General features: G+C 44.5%; 1 protein-coding gene across 3 annotated transcripts in view; it reads right to left on the bottom strand.

Moving 5' to 3' along the window:
• Positions 1-19,022, bottom strand: part of SEMA3A (semaphorin 3A) — a 265,980-nt gene that overhangs the window by 169,019 nt on the left and 77,939 nt on the right. For all 3 annotated transcript variants that reach the window (XM_056573400.1, XM_056573403.1, XM_056573401.1), the window contains exon 3: positions 17,355-17,417. In XM_056573400.1, the coding sequence (XP_056429375.1) occupies positions 17,355-17,417 (63 nt within the window). The remainder of the gene's footprint in view (positions 1-17,354; positions 17,418-19,022) is intronic.

The raw sequence follows: 19,022 nt of genomic DNA, 5'->3' as shown, positions 1-19,022 counted from the left end.
CAATATGATTGATAGAGAAGTTTATAGTATAAATAATTTTAAAAATGTGATATTTAACAAAGAATTGAAACGCATAAAAAATATGTATTAATATGTATTAACATATCATTGATAAATATTATAAGCTTTCAGTTGCTACATGCTTGGCCAAAAAAAAATAAAAGTTTTAAATTGGAGAAACAAATTAAGATAAATGTAATCCATGTGTACAAATGTCAAAATCAACACATGTATTAGCTAGAGATGAGTGAATTTTTGCAAAATTTTATTGGGTCGATTCAAATAATTTTCCGAAAGAATTTGATTCGGTATGAATTTATTCGAGGTAAATCTGTAATAAAAATGCCTATTTCCAGCCTACAGAGAGCCTCAATAGTTGTGTAGAACACTTTGTCCTGCTGTAACATGCATAGGGAGCGGAACATCACATGAGTCAGGGTCATCCCGCCTACCCGCCTTGCCTTTCCGCCTTGCCTTCCCAAGATTCCTTACCCTATAACCTCACATGTGGATCAGCCATTTTAGATGCCCGGCCCATGAAACCTGGACCGCACTAAATGGAGTTTAATGAAGCGATTTGCGTGATCAAATCAAGATATTCACATTCGTTATGAATGAAATTTTTCCTTAAATTCGTAACGAATTTGGATTCGTCAGATTCGATTCGCTCATCCCTAGAATTTGCAAAAAAGGTACTTGCTCTTAATATCCAATCCAAAAGAGAAATATACATATATACTTTATGCCAAATATTGAATTAAGAAATGGAAAAGTAGACTGATTTGAAAAGATTAGAGTTTATGATCCGTCATCACTTAAAATATTTAAAATGAAAATAGAAAATTTGGCAGGAGAGAAAACTTAGACTTTTACAGCCAGTAAAAGCAAGTAAAACAAAATAAACCAATTAATGTAAAAGGCTATTATATAACTTGCTAAATTTGCCTTTGCTCTAGCACTGTCACCTATTGGATTTCCCCCACTGAGCCTCTTGTGAAGATGGCACTTTGTAAAATACATTGTTTACATGATTCTGCAGCCAATCACTGGCCTTAGGTGCCATGTGTTATATACCATATTGAATATAACCTAGTCATTTAGTCATCATTATTTGATCCTTCACAAAGTTGCTCACGGCCTTAAATTTCTTGCTTCAAGAACTGACTGTTTACTTGCTGCTTAATATATCCCCCCCCCCCCCATTTACAGGTGCCATTGCTGAAAGAAAATCACATGTCAGTGGTTATAGCTGACCAGTGTAAATTTGCTTAAAAAAATTATATATATATATATATATATATATATATATATATATATATATATATATATCTATATATATATATATATATATTGGAAGTCAAGGCAGACATATGTAACTGGATGGCCACATACTTGTAGGCAATCATGAAAAGATTAGCATCAAATTTTCTTTTATCAAGTGAGTTTTGTTTTCTTCAGTTTCAGAAAAGTAACTGAATAGAAAAGCTTTCTAATTTTAATAGTCATGTTAGTGCCACTGACCAAAGAATAATCCAACAAAGAAGAGGTTTTCGGGTAAACCCAATCTGGAACAGTTTAAACATGTTAAAAAAGGTCTATAAATTGTCTGGGATTCAGTTCTAAACCATCATATTGGCTCGGAAGAGAAGAATGCAATATATCCTAAGAGTTGGCAGCGAGAAAGAATGCTGCACTTTCAGCCATCTGGAACCCACCCAATGTTCTAGCAAAAGACTCTAAACATAATGAACATGACACTGGCTTAATGACACTATAAAACCTGTTTATATTTATTGTGCAGAGTCAGGTGGCAAGTAGAAATGTACAGTCGTTTTTCAGTTCATAGAATGGATGCCCAAAAACAAAACAATACCAAACTGTGCACCATCAAACTAATCTGTGGGACTTATGCACAGATACATCATCTACTTCTGTAGTTTACCCTTTATATTAATAAAAGACTAGTTGAAAAATCCAAATTTAAATATAGATTAAAAACTGACAGCTTGACTCTCTCCAGTCTCTAAAAAATTAAGTCAAATCGCTATTAAAAATGTCTATTTCTGGCCTACAGAGAGGCTCAATAGGGGGTGTAGATCACTTTGACTTGTCCTAACACGCATAGGGAGTGTGCTGTGTTAGTGAAATAATACTGTTATTCAGTACGACATGCAGATGACAGGCATCGCTATTAGAATCACTGCTGTAGAGCATCTGGATGTGGCAGATTTTTTAATGTAATTTTTATTTAAATTTAATTAGAATTTATTTAAATTTTTTGATTACCCATTCTGGTGAGCATCGAGTTGGCGGTCCGCCGCGAAGTGAGCTACCACCTGTTCCAGCCACTGCCTCTAACTGTCTCATACTCTGACTGTCCAATTGAAAAGGGAGGGACTGCAGTACCAGCAATTTGGACAGGAGCACATTCAGCATCTGTGCCATTGGATAAGTGGGTGCATAAACCTAGAAGTGGCTGCAGTGAAAAAGCTTGTACTTTTATCTTAAAATCGAGCTACCAGTCCTCTGCCAGGCGAGATACCACCTGTTCCAGACCCTGCCTCTCAGCGCTCCTCTGACTGTGAAAGTGCGAATGTTTCATTTAATCAGTTATGGTTCATTGTTATCGCTCTATCAATTTTTTGAAATTTAAATTTAAGATTTAATAATAAAATGTGTGGTTACAAAAGACCAAATCCAACAAGGAGTCACATGTCACATGGCGGCACAATGAGTGGCAGAATGACTTGCAGAATGACACAGCCTGGAATTGGCGGCAGCAAGAGGAGACCATATAGTGGCTGAATGACACAGCCTGGACTTGGCGCCAGCATGAGGAGACAATAGGGCCCCACAATCCCAAAGATAAAAAGATGAATTTTCACATTTTAATTGAAGATTTATGGTAGCTAGTGCTACCATAAAAATGTTTAGCTAATGTCCCATCAGCATGAGGAGACCATAGGGTTTCACAATTCCTAAGATTAAAATATGAATTTTCAAATTTAATTTGAAGATTCATGGTACTACCATGAAAATGTTTAGGTAATGTCCTAGCAGCATGAGAGATCATATAGTGGCTGAATGACACGGCCTGTAGTTGGCTGTAGCATGAGGAGACCATAGGGCCGCACAATCCCTTAGATTAAAAGACAAATTTTCAAATTTGAATTGAAGATTAGTGGTAGCAAGTGCTACCTTAAAAAACTTTTAAGTAATGTACAAACAGCATGAGGAGACCATATAGTGGCTGAATGACACAGCCTGGAGTTGGCGGCAGCAAGAGGAGACCATTTAGTGGCTGAATGACACAGCCTGGAGTTGGCAGCAGCATGAGGAGACCACGTATTGGCTGAATGGCACAGCCTGGAGTTGGCGGCAGCAAGGGGATCCCATATAGTGGCTGAATGACACAGCCTGGAGTTGGCGGCAGCATGAGGAGAACATATGGTGGCAGAATGAGACAGCCTGGAGGTGGCAGCGGCAGCATCAAGAGTCCTGAAAGTGACCCGGTGACAGAGTGGTGCGGTGGGTGGCAATACCAGTACCAGGTAGACATGTGCAGAACCAAAAATGTCTTTTTTTCGTTTTGTTCGTTTTCGCTTTTTAAAAATTTTTGGTTCTGTGAATATTTGGAATGCTGTGCACTCGTCATATTCGGTTTTCGGATGCATTTTTTTTTTCCGGATGCATTCGTTTAAAAAACAGATGCATTTGTTAAAAACAACTAATGCATTTGTTAATTCTGATTTTTGGTTCTGCACATGTCTAGTGATCCCTCAACATACGATAGCAATTTGTATGTTGAGGGATTCGTGCAATGTAAAAAAGTAAAGTCCTACTCACCTGTCCCCGCTGCTTGCGATGGTGTCCCCGGGCCTCCGCTGGGCTCTCCTAGTCCTCTTTGGTACTCCGCTGGGCTCTGCTGGGCTCTCCTGGTCTTCTCCGGTCCTCCGTTGTCTGCCGCAAGGCCTTACTGGGCCTCCGTAGCGACGTCATCACGTCGCTGGCGCACGCCGTTCCTATTGGATGACGGGACGTGTGCGCAACCGCGTCATGACGACCTCAGAGGGAGACCCGTATGAAGGCCCCGGACCAGCCCAGGACCCACTGGAGGAAGGCCCGGAGCAGCGCAGAAAGGTGAGTGAACCTGCCCGGGCTGCTTCAACTGCTATCCGGCAACAGCTTAAGCATTATGGACTGCTGGATAGCAGTTGATGCATGGCCCCGACATTCGGTATACTGGTATACATGCATATTCGTTATGCGTTAGTTAACGGATGCATTCGTTAACTGTATATTCATATTCGTATGCTTTTTCGGGATTTTGTAATTTTTTTTTCGTGCATTCTTTTCGTAACGAACATCCGAAAAAGGGAAAATTTGTTACGAAACAAATTGCACGTGTCTAGTACCTAGTGATGAAGGTGGGTTAAAAACGGTCTGATGCAGAGGAATGTTTGTAACTGGGGAGCAGCGCCTTACATCTGTTTTGCACTATCCATATTTTTGAAGTGTTGGTGTGGCACCATGGTCAATGTACTCTCATGCATCAGGCATTGATGGGTAGAAATCCTGGCTGATCCATGCCCGATTCATCTTCACAAACGTCAGTCTCTTCACATTTTTTGTGGACAGACGAGTTCTTCTTGGGGTGACAATGGCCCCTGTCACACTAAACACCCCCTCTGATGGCACACTTCTGGCCGGGCAGGACAGCTTTTCCAAGGAAAACTCTGCAAGTTGGAGCCACAAATCAAGTTTGGCTGCTCAGAAGTCCAGCGGATCTTCAAGGTGTGTTGGCATAGGCATGTCAAGGTAAGCCACCGCCTGCTGGTTCAAGTCGTACTGCTCCAGGTCTACCTGCTGCTGATGAGTTGCTTCACTATGCGGGTGAAGAAAGGTATTCATCAGTGACTGTAGACTCAAGCTGCTGCTGATGGAGCTGGTACTGCTCCTGCCACCCCACCCCTACTCAGCAGCCATGGCAGTGGAAGGTGAGTGCAGCCCCCCCCCCCCCCGAGTTAGACCTGCGAGAGGGTGTCGTAGGTTAGTTTGTCCTCCCTCTCAGTGGGTGTAAAAAAGGCCCCCATTTTTCCTCATAACCCTCTAGCTTCTCTGGCTGCTCCTGCTCCTCCTCTCCTGTCAGATGACTAGAAAAACTGCCCATTGTGCAAAACCGAAACTGTGCTTAACTGTGCCCCTCCCCCTTCTCCTCTTCCAGTTTAGCCCTCACAGGGCTAATGTGGTCCTGAGATGTAGGTGCCACTTCTCCAGTGCCCTACAACACGTGTTGTAGGAAATGAAGCAGTGGAATGACGTCATTCATCCTGAAATCCTGGCAATTTATTAATAATGTGGCTTCCTCAAAAAGCCTGAGCAAACGGCAGGTGTCACGTATCAGCTGCCACTCGTTGACATTGAAGCTACACAGGGGAGTCCCCCTATCTTCTTGGATCATCAAGAAATCGGTGATAGCTTTTCTCTTTTCGTATAATCAGTCCAACATATGGAGGGGGGAATTCCAACGTGTGGCAATATTGCAAATCAGACTATGTTGGGGGATACCATTCTGACGCTGCAGCTCAAGGAGGGTGTGCTTTGTGGTGTAAGAGTGGCTGAGGTGCATGCAAAGTTTCCTTTCAATTGTTAGGATGTCTTGCAAATGGGGGAAACACTTCAGGAACCGCTTGACAACCAGATTGAACACGTGTGCCATCTAGGGTGCATGGCTCAGCCTTCCCAGTCGCAATGCAGGCAAGATGTTTTTCCCATTGTCAGTCACCATGGTTCCCATTTCCAGTTTTCGGGGAGTAAGCCATGCTCAGATTTCTTTTTGAATGACTTTTAGCAGTTCCTTCCCTGTGTGACTCTGTTTGCCAAGGCAAACCATGTGAAGAACAGCGTGACACCGCCGTGCCCTGCACAAACTGAGACTTGTCCGTGCAGTGGAGGCTGAGGACATGGTGCAGGATGAGGAGGCGGAGTTGCACACTGTCACAGGACCAACAGCCTGAGAGCGTAGAGGAGGAAGCAGCGTGACCTGTCCAAGTTTGTGTTGTGGCTGTGCAGGAACCACATTCACCCAGTGGGCCGTAAAGGACATGTATTGTCCCTAAGGTGCAGAGTCCATCACTTGAAAAGGGAGGAACAGTAGCACCAGCAACTTGGACAGGAGCCCATTCAGATTCTGCATCATTGGATGAGTGAGTGCATACTGTTGTCTCTTGGACATGACTCCGCCGATGGATTGCTTGCTAAATGACTGACTAAAAGTAGGAGGAGCAGCAGCATCTGGAGCGAAAGAAGGAGGGTATGACACACAGCTCCCTTTGGCTGAGGTGGTGAAGCCCTGGCTGGCTGAAACTTGTAGCGGCATGCCACTGGGTGATGCAGCAGGCTGAACCAGCACATCGGAGCCACGGTTCTCCCAGGCCGTTTTATGGTGGCACAGCATATGTTGACTCAGGACCATGGTGCCAACATTGGGACCCTGGCCACGCTTCACATTCTGCCGACACACCTTGCATGTGGCTATGTTAACCTCCTCCAGATGCTTGATTGAAAACTGACACACCGCCAAGTAGCTGATTTTCCCACCAACAGTCTGCACTAATTGACTGTTACTGCTGCCATCTCCAGGAACCCCTGTTCTACTACCTCCAGAGAAGGTAGGCTGCTGCAAAGCAGGTGGTCTTCCCCGGGCACGTTTGGCTCCAGAATTTCCACTTCTGCCACCATGCTGACTGCCAACCATGCTACCGCCTTGCTGGCTCAGCTGTTGCCTCACGGGCAACCTGCAACCCTCTTCTCCTGATGATGATGAAGCCCCTTCTGTACCCTGCTTCCAATTGTGATCGGCTTCATCATCATCAACAAGTGTTTGCGCGTCACTGATGTCCTCCTCAGGTTCCTCAACAGTGTCTGTTTCAGGACCCTGAATGCTGGCAACACCACCTCCCACGTCACTCTCCTCATCACTACTTGGCCACCTAGCGGAGGAAGCGGCGGATGTTTCCTCCACTTCTTGGCTGGGCAGCATAAAATACTACTGATGGGGAAGGAACAGCATAGGACAAAGGCAATGGGAGGACAGGGACTGCTCTCGCGCCATGCCAACTGAGGGTTGTGTCTGAGGAACCAACAGACTGTTGACTGGGGTTTCAGATGTCACTTGTGATTAAGTGGATGACCGTGTTAACCAATCGATGATGGCAGATGGGTTGCTGGTCGAGACACGACTGCTAGCTGATACTGGGAGATCAGGCCACTCGCTGGACTCCTGCTGCCACTCGCCCCTAGTCTGCTGAAACCTCTGCCTGCACCTGATGAATTTAGGCCTCTGTCACTCCTCTGTGCACATCCTGGCACTTCTCTGCCTGACATACTTAATGCGTATATGAGGGGAGTACAATACGCTTCACTACACTTAAAACAGTATTTGTCTAGAAAAGCAGCAGGTGTGTACTTTTGGCTGGTCTTTTACAGTATCTAGGCCCTTAAGAATTTATCAGGAACAAAATGGTACAACACTTATATGTACATATGTGGTATGCACTTAGGATGGCAGTAGAATGTGCTCCACTACGCTTAACAGTATTTGTCTAGAACAGCAGCAGGTGTGTACTTTTGGCTGTCCTTTCACAGTATCTAGCCCCTTGGGACTTTAACAGGAACAAAATAGTACACCACTTAGATGTACGTATGTGGTATGCACTTATGAGGGCAGAAAAAAGTATTTGTGCACAACACCAACAGTACACACCAGTGCTGCAGCACACAGTCACTGTCTACTACACCCAAAATTGCTCGCTCTCTCCCTCAATTTCACTCCCTTCCCTATCAGTGCCTCTAGGCAGGATTTGCGCTTAAACTGAATCACTGCTGTTATTATGTGCAACACACTGCCCTCTGTAATAGAACGCTGTAGACAGTGACTGGGAGGTAAATAGCTGCAATAAGAATGCTTTTCTGTGAAACACACACTGCTCTCTTTCCCTCTCTCTGTGCAACAGAATGCTGACTTGTCTAGGAGGTGAATCGCTGCTGGAAAAAGCTTTTCTGTGCAACAGACTGCACTGTCTGTCCTTATCTATCTCTCTGCAGTGAAAGGCTGAAGTGACTGGCTCCAAGATGGCTGCCAAGTATATAGGGCTGTGACTGGGGTGACTGGCTGCTGATAGGCTGCATCCTGCATGTGATTCAGTGTCATCCCTCCTACCCTTGTTCCCCCCTTCCTAGGATTCCTTGCCCCATGTCCTCACATGTTGCTCCGCTATTTTAGATGCCTTGGAGTCTGGACCGCACTAAATGGAGGTTAATTAAGCTATTTGCTTGATAGAATTGCGGCAATATTTGCATTTCGCTGCAAATCAAATTTTTCCTGAATTTGGTAACAAATTCGGATTTGTCAGATTCCATTCACTCATTCCTAATATACAAAATGATATATATATATATATATATATATATATATATATATATACACACACACATTGCAACCACTGTGGCTATCACTTAGCAATCAGATGGCACCCCTTCCTCTCTCCATTGATCAATGACATATGATATAACATAACCTATTCATGGGCCCTTTTTGTCAGTATTCTTGAGCCAAAGATGAGCCAGCTGAATCTGACAAAATCAGTCTCGCTCAGAACTTTGAGGTTACAGCAGCTCACAGAACTTTTGAACATTGCCAGGCTCGGCTCACACGAGCCTGGCAATGGTGAGGATAATAGCAAAAAGGGATGAGGAACACATGGCATTTGGGCACCTGAATGAAAGGAGGAGGTATTGGGAACACTGATATGATGCCAGCATTGCTTGCAGCTATCAACAAGATCACATGACCTTAGATCATCCAATCATTGATTACATTTATGTTACATACAGTTCCCTGGCCAATGAGGAGGCAGCATAGGGAGGGGGTTTAAGAGGCTGATAAGGCTGCCATTTTGGAGAGTGAAAGCTGAAAGAAAACAAGAACTATGATCCCAGAAAGCTTTCACAAATCCAACTGAATTTTAAAGCAAGATGAGTAAAGCATTAATCAGTAGGCTGACCTCAGACAATGACCTCCTGTCATCTGCAGTATTGTGTCCAGTTGGTGCACTACAAATCCCAGACAGCAGTGAATGAACCCATAACATCATATTACAAGCAGAGCAAAGCATTGATCAGTATGTTAACCTATGGCGGTGGCCTCCCATTTCAAAGTGTTGAGAGAAAACATGGAACAGCCATCTAAGGACATGTTACATGTATTTTCTGGGTTTAATTTAAAAAAAAAACTTAGATTATGGGTTTAACATGCATACAAATTTCTAGCAGTGAGAGTGAAATTTGAGGTGAGTCCCAAATCACTCCAAGGACATAAACAAAACTTTAAAATCTCAATATGTCTGGTAAAAAAAAAAATGGATGGTGATGATAATGGGAGCATCACGAATCCTGGCTAGAATTATCACTAGAAATTATAAATAAAAAATATTTATGTGAACCAGTCCTCAAAAGCACAGGGGAGAGAAAAAGGAAAAGACTAGTGGAGATGGGATCCAAGAAATGGTCTTTATTATATAAAAAGGATATATATGACCAATCGCCTAGCAGGGCCCTTGCTAAAGGCGAATGGAATATACTGGGTAAAAAATAGATATAATAAAAAATACAGAATATAGTAGGATTAAAATGAAATAAATATGATGGGTAAGTAGCACCAAAGAAAATTAATTAATTAAATATCTGCTGTATATATCAGGAGAAAACGTTCTCAGTCCATATAATTCATAGGGATATTTCAATGAAAAATCCACAAGAAATGTCCAGAATGAAAAGTCACAATTAGTTTGGGTGTGTCCGGAGTAACGATATATGGTAGTGAGTGTAGCGACAATAGCTACAATAGGAAATTCATGGACAGGTAATGCAGACAATGTGGCAAACACTGTCAGCGATGAAGATGTCAAGTCTCTGTGCACAGCACCACTCACCCTCCTTTGGAGTCCTCAGGTCCGGGCTGGCACGGCTGAGTCCGGCACTCTGGATATCAATGCCCGCCTGGGTGGTATGCTGGGTGAATGGCTGAATCTCCGGGGGTCCGAGTGTCCTGGGCTGGCACGGGAGGCGTCCGGCCTTGAGGAGGATGATGTCCAGGAGTAACTCTGCCGACCGGGGCTGTGAGAGGATGCAGGTAACAGGTGGTGCGGATTGCACGTATGAATAAGGTGCTAACAGTGCGCATGCAGCAGTGGTCCCGGAATCGCGGGCATCCAGCTGTTGCAATTGGAATATGGCAGATACAGTCTATTTGAAGTGATATACACTTATGGATATGGTGCAGATAATGGGCTAGACGCCTTTCAAGGCCGCGGGCCTTTTCTTCAGTAGCTATAGCTACAGCCGTGCCAGCCCGGACCTGAGGACTCCAAAGGAGGGTGAGTGGTGCTGTGCACCGAGACTTGACATCTTCATCGCTGACAGTGTTTGCCACATTGTCTGCATTACCTGTCCATGAATTTCCTATTGTAGCTATTGTCGCTACACTCACTACCATATATCGTTACTCCGGACACACCCAAACTAATTGTGACTTTTCATTCTGGACATTTCTTGTGGATTTTTCATTGAAATATCCCTATGAATTATATGGACTGAGAACGTTTTCTCCTGATATATACAGCAGATATTTAATTAATTAATTTTCTTTGGTGCTACTTACCCATCATATTTATTTCATTTTAATCCTACTATATTCTGTATTTTTTATTATATCTATTTTTTACCCAGTATATTCCATTCGCCTTTAGCAAGGGCCCTGCTAGGCGATTGGTCATATATATCCTTTTTATATAATAAAGACCATTTCTTGGATCCCATCTCCACTAGTCTTTTCCTTTTTCTCTCCCCTGTGCTTTTGAGGACTGGTTCACATAAATATTTTTTATTTATAATTTCTACATATTACATTAGGCCTTTTGGGTGAAGGCAACACCTTTAATCTCAAGCACATTATTTCTTTTATCCTAAGTGAGCTACACATATTTTACATTTCCTATTTAAAATTATCACTAGTTCACCACTGCCTGCTGTCTACTGGTCATTGCATCTTCCGATACCTCTGTAAGCATTTTAACATCGGCAGGCATCTCTCAACAAAAAAGGAGACTTTTGCACCTTTCTTTGAGTGTTAAAAAGCATAGAAAGCATACTGCCAGTGCAGTTTGTTTTTAAACCATATGTTGCTGTAACTTTGACATTAACTTAGCCTTAAAACCACTTTAAAACTACATAAATACATTCCTAGGTGACCACAGCAGTGTTAGGCTGGGTCCACACTACGTTTTGTCCCATACGGGAGCGCATACGGCAGGGGGGAGCTAAAAGCTCGCGCTCCCGTATGTAACCGTATGCGCTCCCGTATGTCATTCATTTCAATGAGCCGACCGGAGTGAAACGTTCGGTCCGGTCGGCTCATTTTTGCGCCGTATGCGCTTTTACAACCGGACCTAAAACTGTGGTCAACCACGGTTTTAGGTCCGGTTGTAAAAGCGCATACGGCGCAAAAATGAGCCGACCGGACCGAACGTTTCACTCCGGTCGGCTCATTGAAGTGAATGACATACGGGAGCGCATACGGTAACATACGGGAGCGCGAGGTTTTAGCTCCCTCCTGCCGTATGCGCTCCCGTATGGGACAAAACGTAGTGTGGACCCAGCCTTATACAGGGCTGCAGTGCTCTTTGGCAGTATTATGTATATATTATGAGGCCTATTTCATTGCAGATTCCCAGAGATCTTGTTCACTGTGAATCAAACTTTTTGGGAAACTTTGTCGAGCCCACTGAGCTGAACTTTTAAAAAGTTTGCTCAAATCTAATTAAATGATCTTTAATTTGATAACATATTATTAATGTCATTTAATTTTAGACAATTTCACAGTTGTTATATCAGCAACTTTTTTAATAGCTGGTGTTTGGGTGAACTGAGAATATTTTAACAGCTAATTATCAGTCTAAAATATCATTTTATTTGCATAATAATAAAAACAAAATCTAATTAACAGTTTTAAAAGTAGCCATACAATGTGTCTGTATTTGTGTAGAAACCTATGAAATACAAATTGTGCACAAGATAAATGAGCTTGTATTTAAATGGGCAGTAGGGCTTTAACACAAACGTCAATTGTGAATAAATTCAGGGAGCCTAAGGTGAAACTAAATATTTATCTCCAGGCACTGGGAGCTATCATTATATCATCAATCAATGTTGGTGGTAGCTTTATGGGGTCTTTGAGCAGGTTTATATTTAGTGGAGATTTTGACCTCTTTGTTTAGCTTTATGTTTAACATTTGGCATAGCACTTAACTACTGATACAGTGTATAAGATCTGTGAAAAAGTGTGCTGCACTTTTTTGCTGCCTGTTTTTGATGTTCTGATTTAAAGTCTGGTCAAGTTTATTAGTAGCCGCTGATAAATGGCTACAAGTAAAGTAATGTTACTGATCTCTAACCTCCAATCAAATGAATCAGTTAAAGTAATACTGTATAGAATAAAACATGCATTTAAAGCAAGGGAGTTTCTAAGAAATACGGAGCTCTAGTTATATAAAATGCCTGTCTTTGAAGGGAATGCCTAATCAGAAAATAACCTAAGCTTTTAATATATATTTTTTATGTTAAACATATTTTTAAGAACTTTTTTTTTTAATCTTCCATGTCATCCAACTACCTATTTAGTAACCCCTTCCCTCCCCAGGGCCTATGGGTACGTCCTGGGAAGGGGAGAGCAGCCAAGGAGCAAGGTTGTGACGTCATTCTACTCCATACAGCTCGGTCCCCAGCTGGAATCAACAGCCAGGGGTCTCAGGTAATAGTCTGCAGCTGCGATCCCCGCTGCGAGGCTATTAACCCTTTAGATCCCGCTATCAAAGCTGACTGCAGGACCAAAAACTGTCAGTTCAATGTTGCTGGTGTTACGCCGAGCGCTCCGGGTCCCCGTTCCTCCCCGGAGCGCTCGCCTCATCCTCGTTGCTGCAGCGCCCCGGTCAGATCCACTGACCGGGTGCGCTGCGGTACCGCCTCCAGCCGGGATGCGATTCGCGATGCGGGTGGCGCCCGCTCGCGATGCGCACCCCGGCTCCCGTACCTGACTCGCTCTCCGTCGGTCCTGTCCCGGCGCGCGCGGCCCCGCTCCCTAGGGCGCGCGCGCCGGGTCTCTGCGATTTAAAGGGCCACTGCGCCGCTGATTGGCGCAGTGGTTCTAATTAGTGTGTTCACCTGTGCACTCCTTATATATACCTCACTTCCCCTGCACTCCCTCGCCGGATCTTGTTGCCCTTGTGCCTAGTGAAAGCGTTTCCTTGTGTGTTCCTAGCCTGTGTTCCAGACCTCCTGCCGTTGCCCCTGACTACGATCCTTGCTGCCTGCCCCGACCTTCTGCTACGTCCGACCTTGCTTCTGTCTACTCCCTTGTACCGCGCCTATCTTCAGCAGTCAGAGAGGTTGAGCCGTTGCTAGTGGATAAGACCTGGTCACTACCGCCGCAGCAAGACCATCCCGCTTTGCGGCGGGCTCTGGTGAAAACCAGTAGTGACTTAGAACCGGTCCACTAGCACGGTCCACGCCAATCCCTCTCTGGCACAGAGGATCCACCTCCTACCAGCCGGCATCGTGACAGTAGATCCGGCCATGGATTCCGCTGAGGTGCCGCTGTCAAGTCTTGCCGACATTTCCACGATGATCACCCAACGAAATCACCAGCTGGCATACTTGACCACCGTGACACAGCAACTGAAGTCACAGATAAAGCAGCTGCTGTCACTGACACAGCAGCTGCAACTGCAACAACCATCTCCTCCGCCGGCTCCTGCAACTCCTCCGCAGCGTCCGGCCGCTCCTAACCCCTGCTTGTCCCTGCCGGACAAATTTGATGGGGACTCTAGACTCTGCCGTGGTCTCCTTTCTGGAAAGGCCTTGTCTTGGGCCACACCGCTCTGGGACCGCAAAGATCCTGCCACAGCCACAGTCCAGTCCTTCTTCGTTGAGGTCCGTGGTGTCTTCGAGGAGCCTGCCCGAGCTTCTTCTGCCGAGACTGCCCTGCTGAACCTGGCCCAGGGTGTTTCTTCCGTTGGCGAGTACGCCATTCAGTTCCGTGCTCTTGCTTCCGAGTTGTCCTGGAATAGTGAGGTCCTCTGCGCAACCTTTAAAAAAGGCCTATCCAGCAACATTAAAGATGTTCTGGCCGCACGAGAAACTCCTGCTAACCTACATGAACTCATTCATCTTGCCACTCGCATTGACATGCGTTCTTCCGGATGGCGTCTGGAGCTCCGCCTGGATATGGACTTTGTTCGCACGAGGCGTTTTTTCCCCCCGGCTCCTCTCTCCTCTGGTCCTCTGCAATCCGTTCCTGTGCCTCCCGCCGTGGAGGCTATGCAAGTTGACCGGTCTCGCTTGACACCTCAAGAGAGGACACGACGCCGCATGGAGAATCTTTGCCTGTACTATGCCGGTACCGAACACTTCCTGAAGGATTGTCCTATCCGTCCTCCCCACCTGGAAAGACGTACGCTGACTCCGCACAAAGGTGACACAGTTCTTGATGTCAACTCTGCTTCTCCACGTCTTACTGTGCCTGTGCGGATATCTTCCTCTACCTTCTCCTTCTCTACTATGGCCTTCTTGGATTCCGGATCTGCAGGAAATTTTTTTTTGGCCTCTCTTATCAACAGGTTCAACGTCCCTGTGACCAGTCTCGCCAGACCCCTCTACATCAATTGTGTTAACAATGAAAGATTGGACTGTGCCGTGCGTTACCGCACGGAACCCCTCCTAATGTGCATCGGACCTCATCACGAAAAAATTGAGTTTTTGGTCCTCAGGTTCTTTGGCCCCAAGAAGAGGGGGAGACCCAAGGGGGAGGGGTACTGTTACGCCGAGCGCTCCGGGTCCCCGTTCCTCCCCGGAGCGCTCGCCTCATCCTCGTTGCTGCAGCGCCCCGGTCAGATCCACTGACCGGGTGCGCTGCGGTACCGCCTCCAGCCGGGATGCGATTCGCGATGCGGGTGGCGCCCGCTCGCGATGCGCACCCCGGCTCCCGTACCTGACTCGCTCTCCGTCGGTCCTGTCCCGGCGCGCGCGGCCCCGCTCCCTAGGGCGCGCGCGCGCCGGGTCTCTGCGATTTAAAGGGCCACTGCGCCGCTGATTGGCGCAGTGGTTCTAATTAGTGTGTTCACCTGTGCACTCCTTATATATACCTCACTTCCCCTGCACTCCCTCGCCGGATCTTGTTGCCCTTGTGCCTAGTGAAAGCGTTTCCTTGTGTGTTCCTAGCCTGTGTTCCAGACCTCCTGCCGTTGCCCCTGACTACGATCCTTGCTGCCTGCCCCGACCTTCTGCTACGTCCGACCTTGCTTCTGTCTACTCCCTTGTACCGCGCCTATCTTCAGCAGTCAGAGAGGTTGAGCCGTTGCTAGTGGATACGACCTGGTCACTACCGCCGCAGCAAGACCATCCCGCTTTGCGGCGGGCTCTGGTGAAAACCAGTAGTGACTTAGAACCGGTCCACTAGCACGGTCCACGCCAATCCCTCTCTGGCACAGAGGATCCACCTCCTACCAGCCGGCATCGTGACAGCTGGCTGGTTGCTATGGGTGATCGGGACCACCGCAGAGCTGAAGCACAGGCATGGACAGTGAGTGAGGGTGGGCTAGCAATCCACTGTGCTCTCTCATGTCTGATAGCACTCCTTTGTGCTCTTTCCTGTCTTATCAGACAGAGGAGTACTAGCCCACCCTCACTTACTGGACATTGTCCATGCCTGTGCTTAAAGGGGTACTCCGCTCCTAGACATCTTATCCCCTATCCGAAGGATAGGCAATATAATTTCAGATCACCGGGGTCCCGCTGCTGGGGACCCCCAGGATCGCAGCTGCGGCACCCCGCTATCATTACTGCACAGAGCCAGTTCGCTCTGTGCGTTATGACGGGCAATACAGGGGCCGGAGCATCGTCACATCACGGCCCATCCCCTCAATACAAGTCTATGGGAGGGGGCGTGGTGGTCGTCACGCCCCCTTCCATAGACTTGCATTAAGGGGTGGGCTGTGATGTCATGAGGGGCGGAGTCATGATGTCAAGCTGCTCCGTCCCCTGTATCGCCCATCATTACGCACAGAGCGAACTCGCTCTGTACAGTAATGATAGCAGGGTGCCGCAGCGGCGATCCCGGAGGTCCCCAGCAGCGGGACCCCGGTGAGCTGACCTCTTATCCCCTATCCTTTGGATAGGGGATAAGAAGTCTAGGGGCGGAGTACCCCTTTAAGCTTGGACAAAACAATGATTTTATAAGCCATGATTTCTATAAAAAGCTAATAACATTTTCATATGAAGTATATATTAGAAAGGTTAATGTTTTGCCAAGATGTACAATGTATAAAAGGTTTTTGGATCTGACAGTGCCCATTTAAAGAAAACTACTTGACATGTTTTATGCAAATACTAGGAGTAGGTATTTGAGATGACCATACAGATAAAAGCCTTAGTTGGTTCATAAAACAGATGTCTCATCCTTTGTTGTCTATTAGTGACAAGACAAATAACAACCTTGAGTTACACTTTGCTGTGTACTTTTACCCTGTACATCAAAGAATTGTTACTCAACTGAAAACAAATAAAGGAGAATATAAAGTATTCCAAGAAAAACATCACATACATGGAGAAAAGTAATAAAAAAAATAGAACTATTCAGATACAAAAAGTCAAGTTGTTTTAAACTATTCCAGAAAAACAAGTCAAGGTACTAAGCCCCAGAATACAAAGTTAACTATATCAGCAAGAAAAATACATTTTTGATAGAATCAGAATCAGAGTGGACGGGTTTTTTTTTTTTTTTTTTTTACCTTTATCACACATTTTGTGCAATCTCCTATGAGAAAAAAAACTAAAGATTAGTAAAAAAAAAAATATGTTCCAGTATCCTTAGGAATCCATCTTAATTTTATAGTAACCATTTACATACAAGCATGGCAAACTCTTTTGTCTGTAAGACTGTGACACAAGTCATCCATCACACATCATTATTTTATTAATTGATATGTAGTATTGAAATTTAGGTAAAATGTTCTAGTAATGATGCAAATATTTTGCTTGTAATAACTTATTAGACATATTTTAATAAGTTTAATGCATGGTAAATATGTAACATGATTAATCGTTATGCAAACAATAAAACTATACATTCATTTTCTACACATATGGAAGGCAATACATTAAAAATACACTTTGAAACCTGATTTTTCAGTACCTTTCGGTAGCTGATTCTTACCCAATTTGTACCAAAGGTATGAACTTACCAGTATATCTTTCCCAGCCCATTTACATTCATCCCTTCGAGTATTAGTTACAGGCCATGTAATCTAAAAAAAATATATAAAAATGCTAATTTATTACATGTAGAACATGAAACAATATTGAAATGTTAGATATTTACATTAAAAAATAAAACGTCTTTACAAAAAGTACCAAAAAGCAGTCATTCCTCTCTCTATTCTGCCTATTTTGATAGGGTTCACACACAATATAAAGTTTCCGATGTCAGCCAGTAAGGCAAAGTAGAATTTTAAGGAATTTAACCTGTCCAATGCTTGGTTTTCCCTAAAGGTACATTATCTAAAGTAAAGCAGCAGCATGAATTAAAAAAAAAAAAAAAAAACATAGCCGTGGCTTGACTTTCTAGAATTATTGAGACAAGAGTTTTTGGTCTAACATGCATGCTCATTGTTGACTCTGGGTGATAGCCATCAGCCAAACAGTGATGCAATGACTATAACCAGGTTTTTTTCTTTAAGATGTTTAATCGTGGAGCGGAAGGTATACATGGTTTAATAGGCTCCATGCTTTTATTTAGGTAAATATGTAAATTGGCTGACCTTCTGTGTATATTTCATAACTTCAATTCCATGTCTGTGAATGATTCTACATTAGATATTTTGTGCATGAATCATCTTCAGGGAGCTAAATTACAGTAGAGCAAAATTCTTAGAGTTTGCACTAATAGTAAACAAAACTTTGTTCAACTAGAAGAATGTTTAACTTTCAATGATGAGCTGATTTCTGGTTTATCAGTTTATAAGACTACAGAGAGACATCAGTGGTAACATTATTGTTACAGATCTCAATGGTTTTGAGATTTTTTTAAGACATACATTTTTTTTAGACAAAATAACCACTTTAGAAATATTTCCACTGATTGAGGGAAACGAACCTAAGATTTCTACCTGGATTTTTTTTAGTTGAACTATATATACATTTGCCTTTAAAGGGGTATTTCCCCCTTCACACTGCCATTGCTCCCTGTCGAGAATGAGCGTCAAAGTCTCTTTTTTCTCTTCTGACTTTAACGGCCGTTCTCATGACAGAGAGCAACGGGTACCAACGGATCCCAGTGGCTACCATTTACCACTATTACTGAGCACCATTATGAATAGCGGGAGAAGACGGCACAAACAGTAATGTTTCTCCAACTATTCTGCTTGGCTCTCCTGACAGCCGTCACACTGCCGTGTACTAACAGCAGTGTGAAAGAAGCCTACTCCGGTGGAAATTTTTTTTTTATAAATCAACCGGCTCCAGAAAGTTAAACATATTTGTAAATTACTTCTATTTAAAAATCTTAAGGGATAATCCACTCCCCAGCATTCAGAACATTTAGTTCCAAGCACTGGGTGCGGGCTTCAGGGGTGGCCACGCCCCCTGACATCACGTCCCACCCCCTCAATGCACCCCCTCCTGTCTGACCACGGTGCTCTCTGCGGACACCTCTGTCCATGTCAGGAACAGTCCAGAGTAGGAGCAAATCCCCATAGAAAAACTCTCCTGCTCTGGACAGTTCCTGACATGGGCAGAGGTGTCAGCAGAGGGCACTGTGGTTAGACAGAAAAGAAATTCAAAAAGAGAAGAATTTCCTTTGGAGCATACAGTAGCTGATAAGTACTGGACGGGTTACGATTTTTAATAGAAGT

Source organism: Hyla sarda, chromosome 4 (genome assembly GCF_029499605.1).
Source record: "Hyla sarda isolate aHylSar1 chromosome 4, aHylSar1.hap1, whole genome shotgun sequence".
Taxonomy (NCBI): Eukaryota; Metazoa; Chordata; class Amphibia; order Anura; family Hylidae; genus Hyla; species Hyla sarda.
The sequence above is the reverse complement of the archived record's forward strand: the minus strand, read 5'-3'. Positions and strand labels throughout refer to the sequence as shown.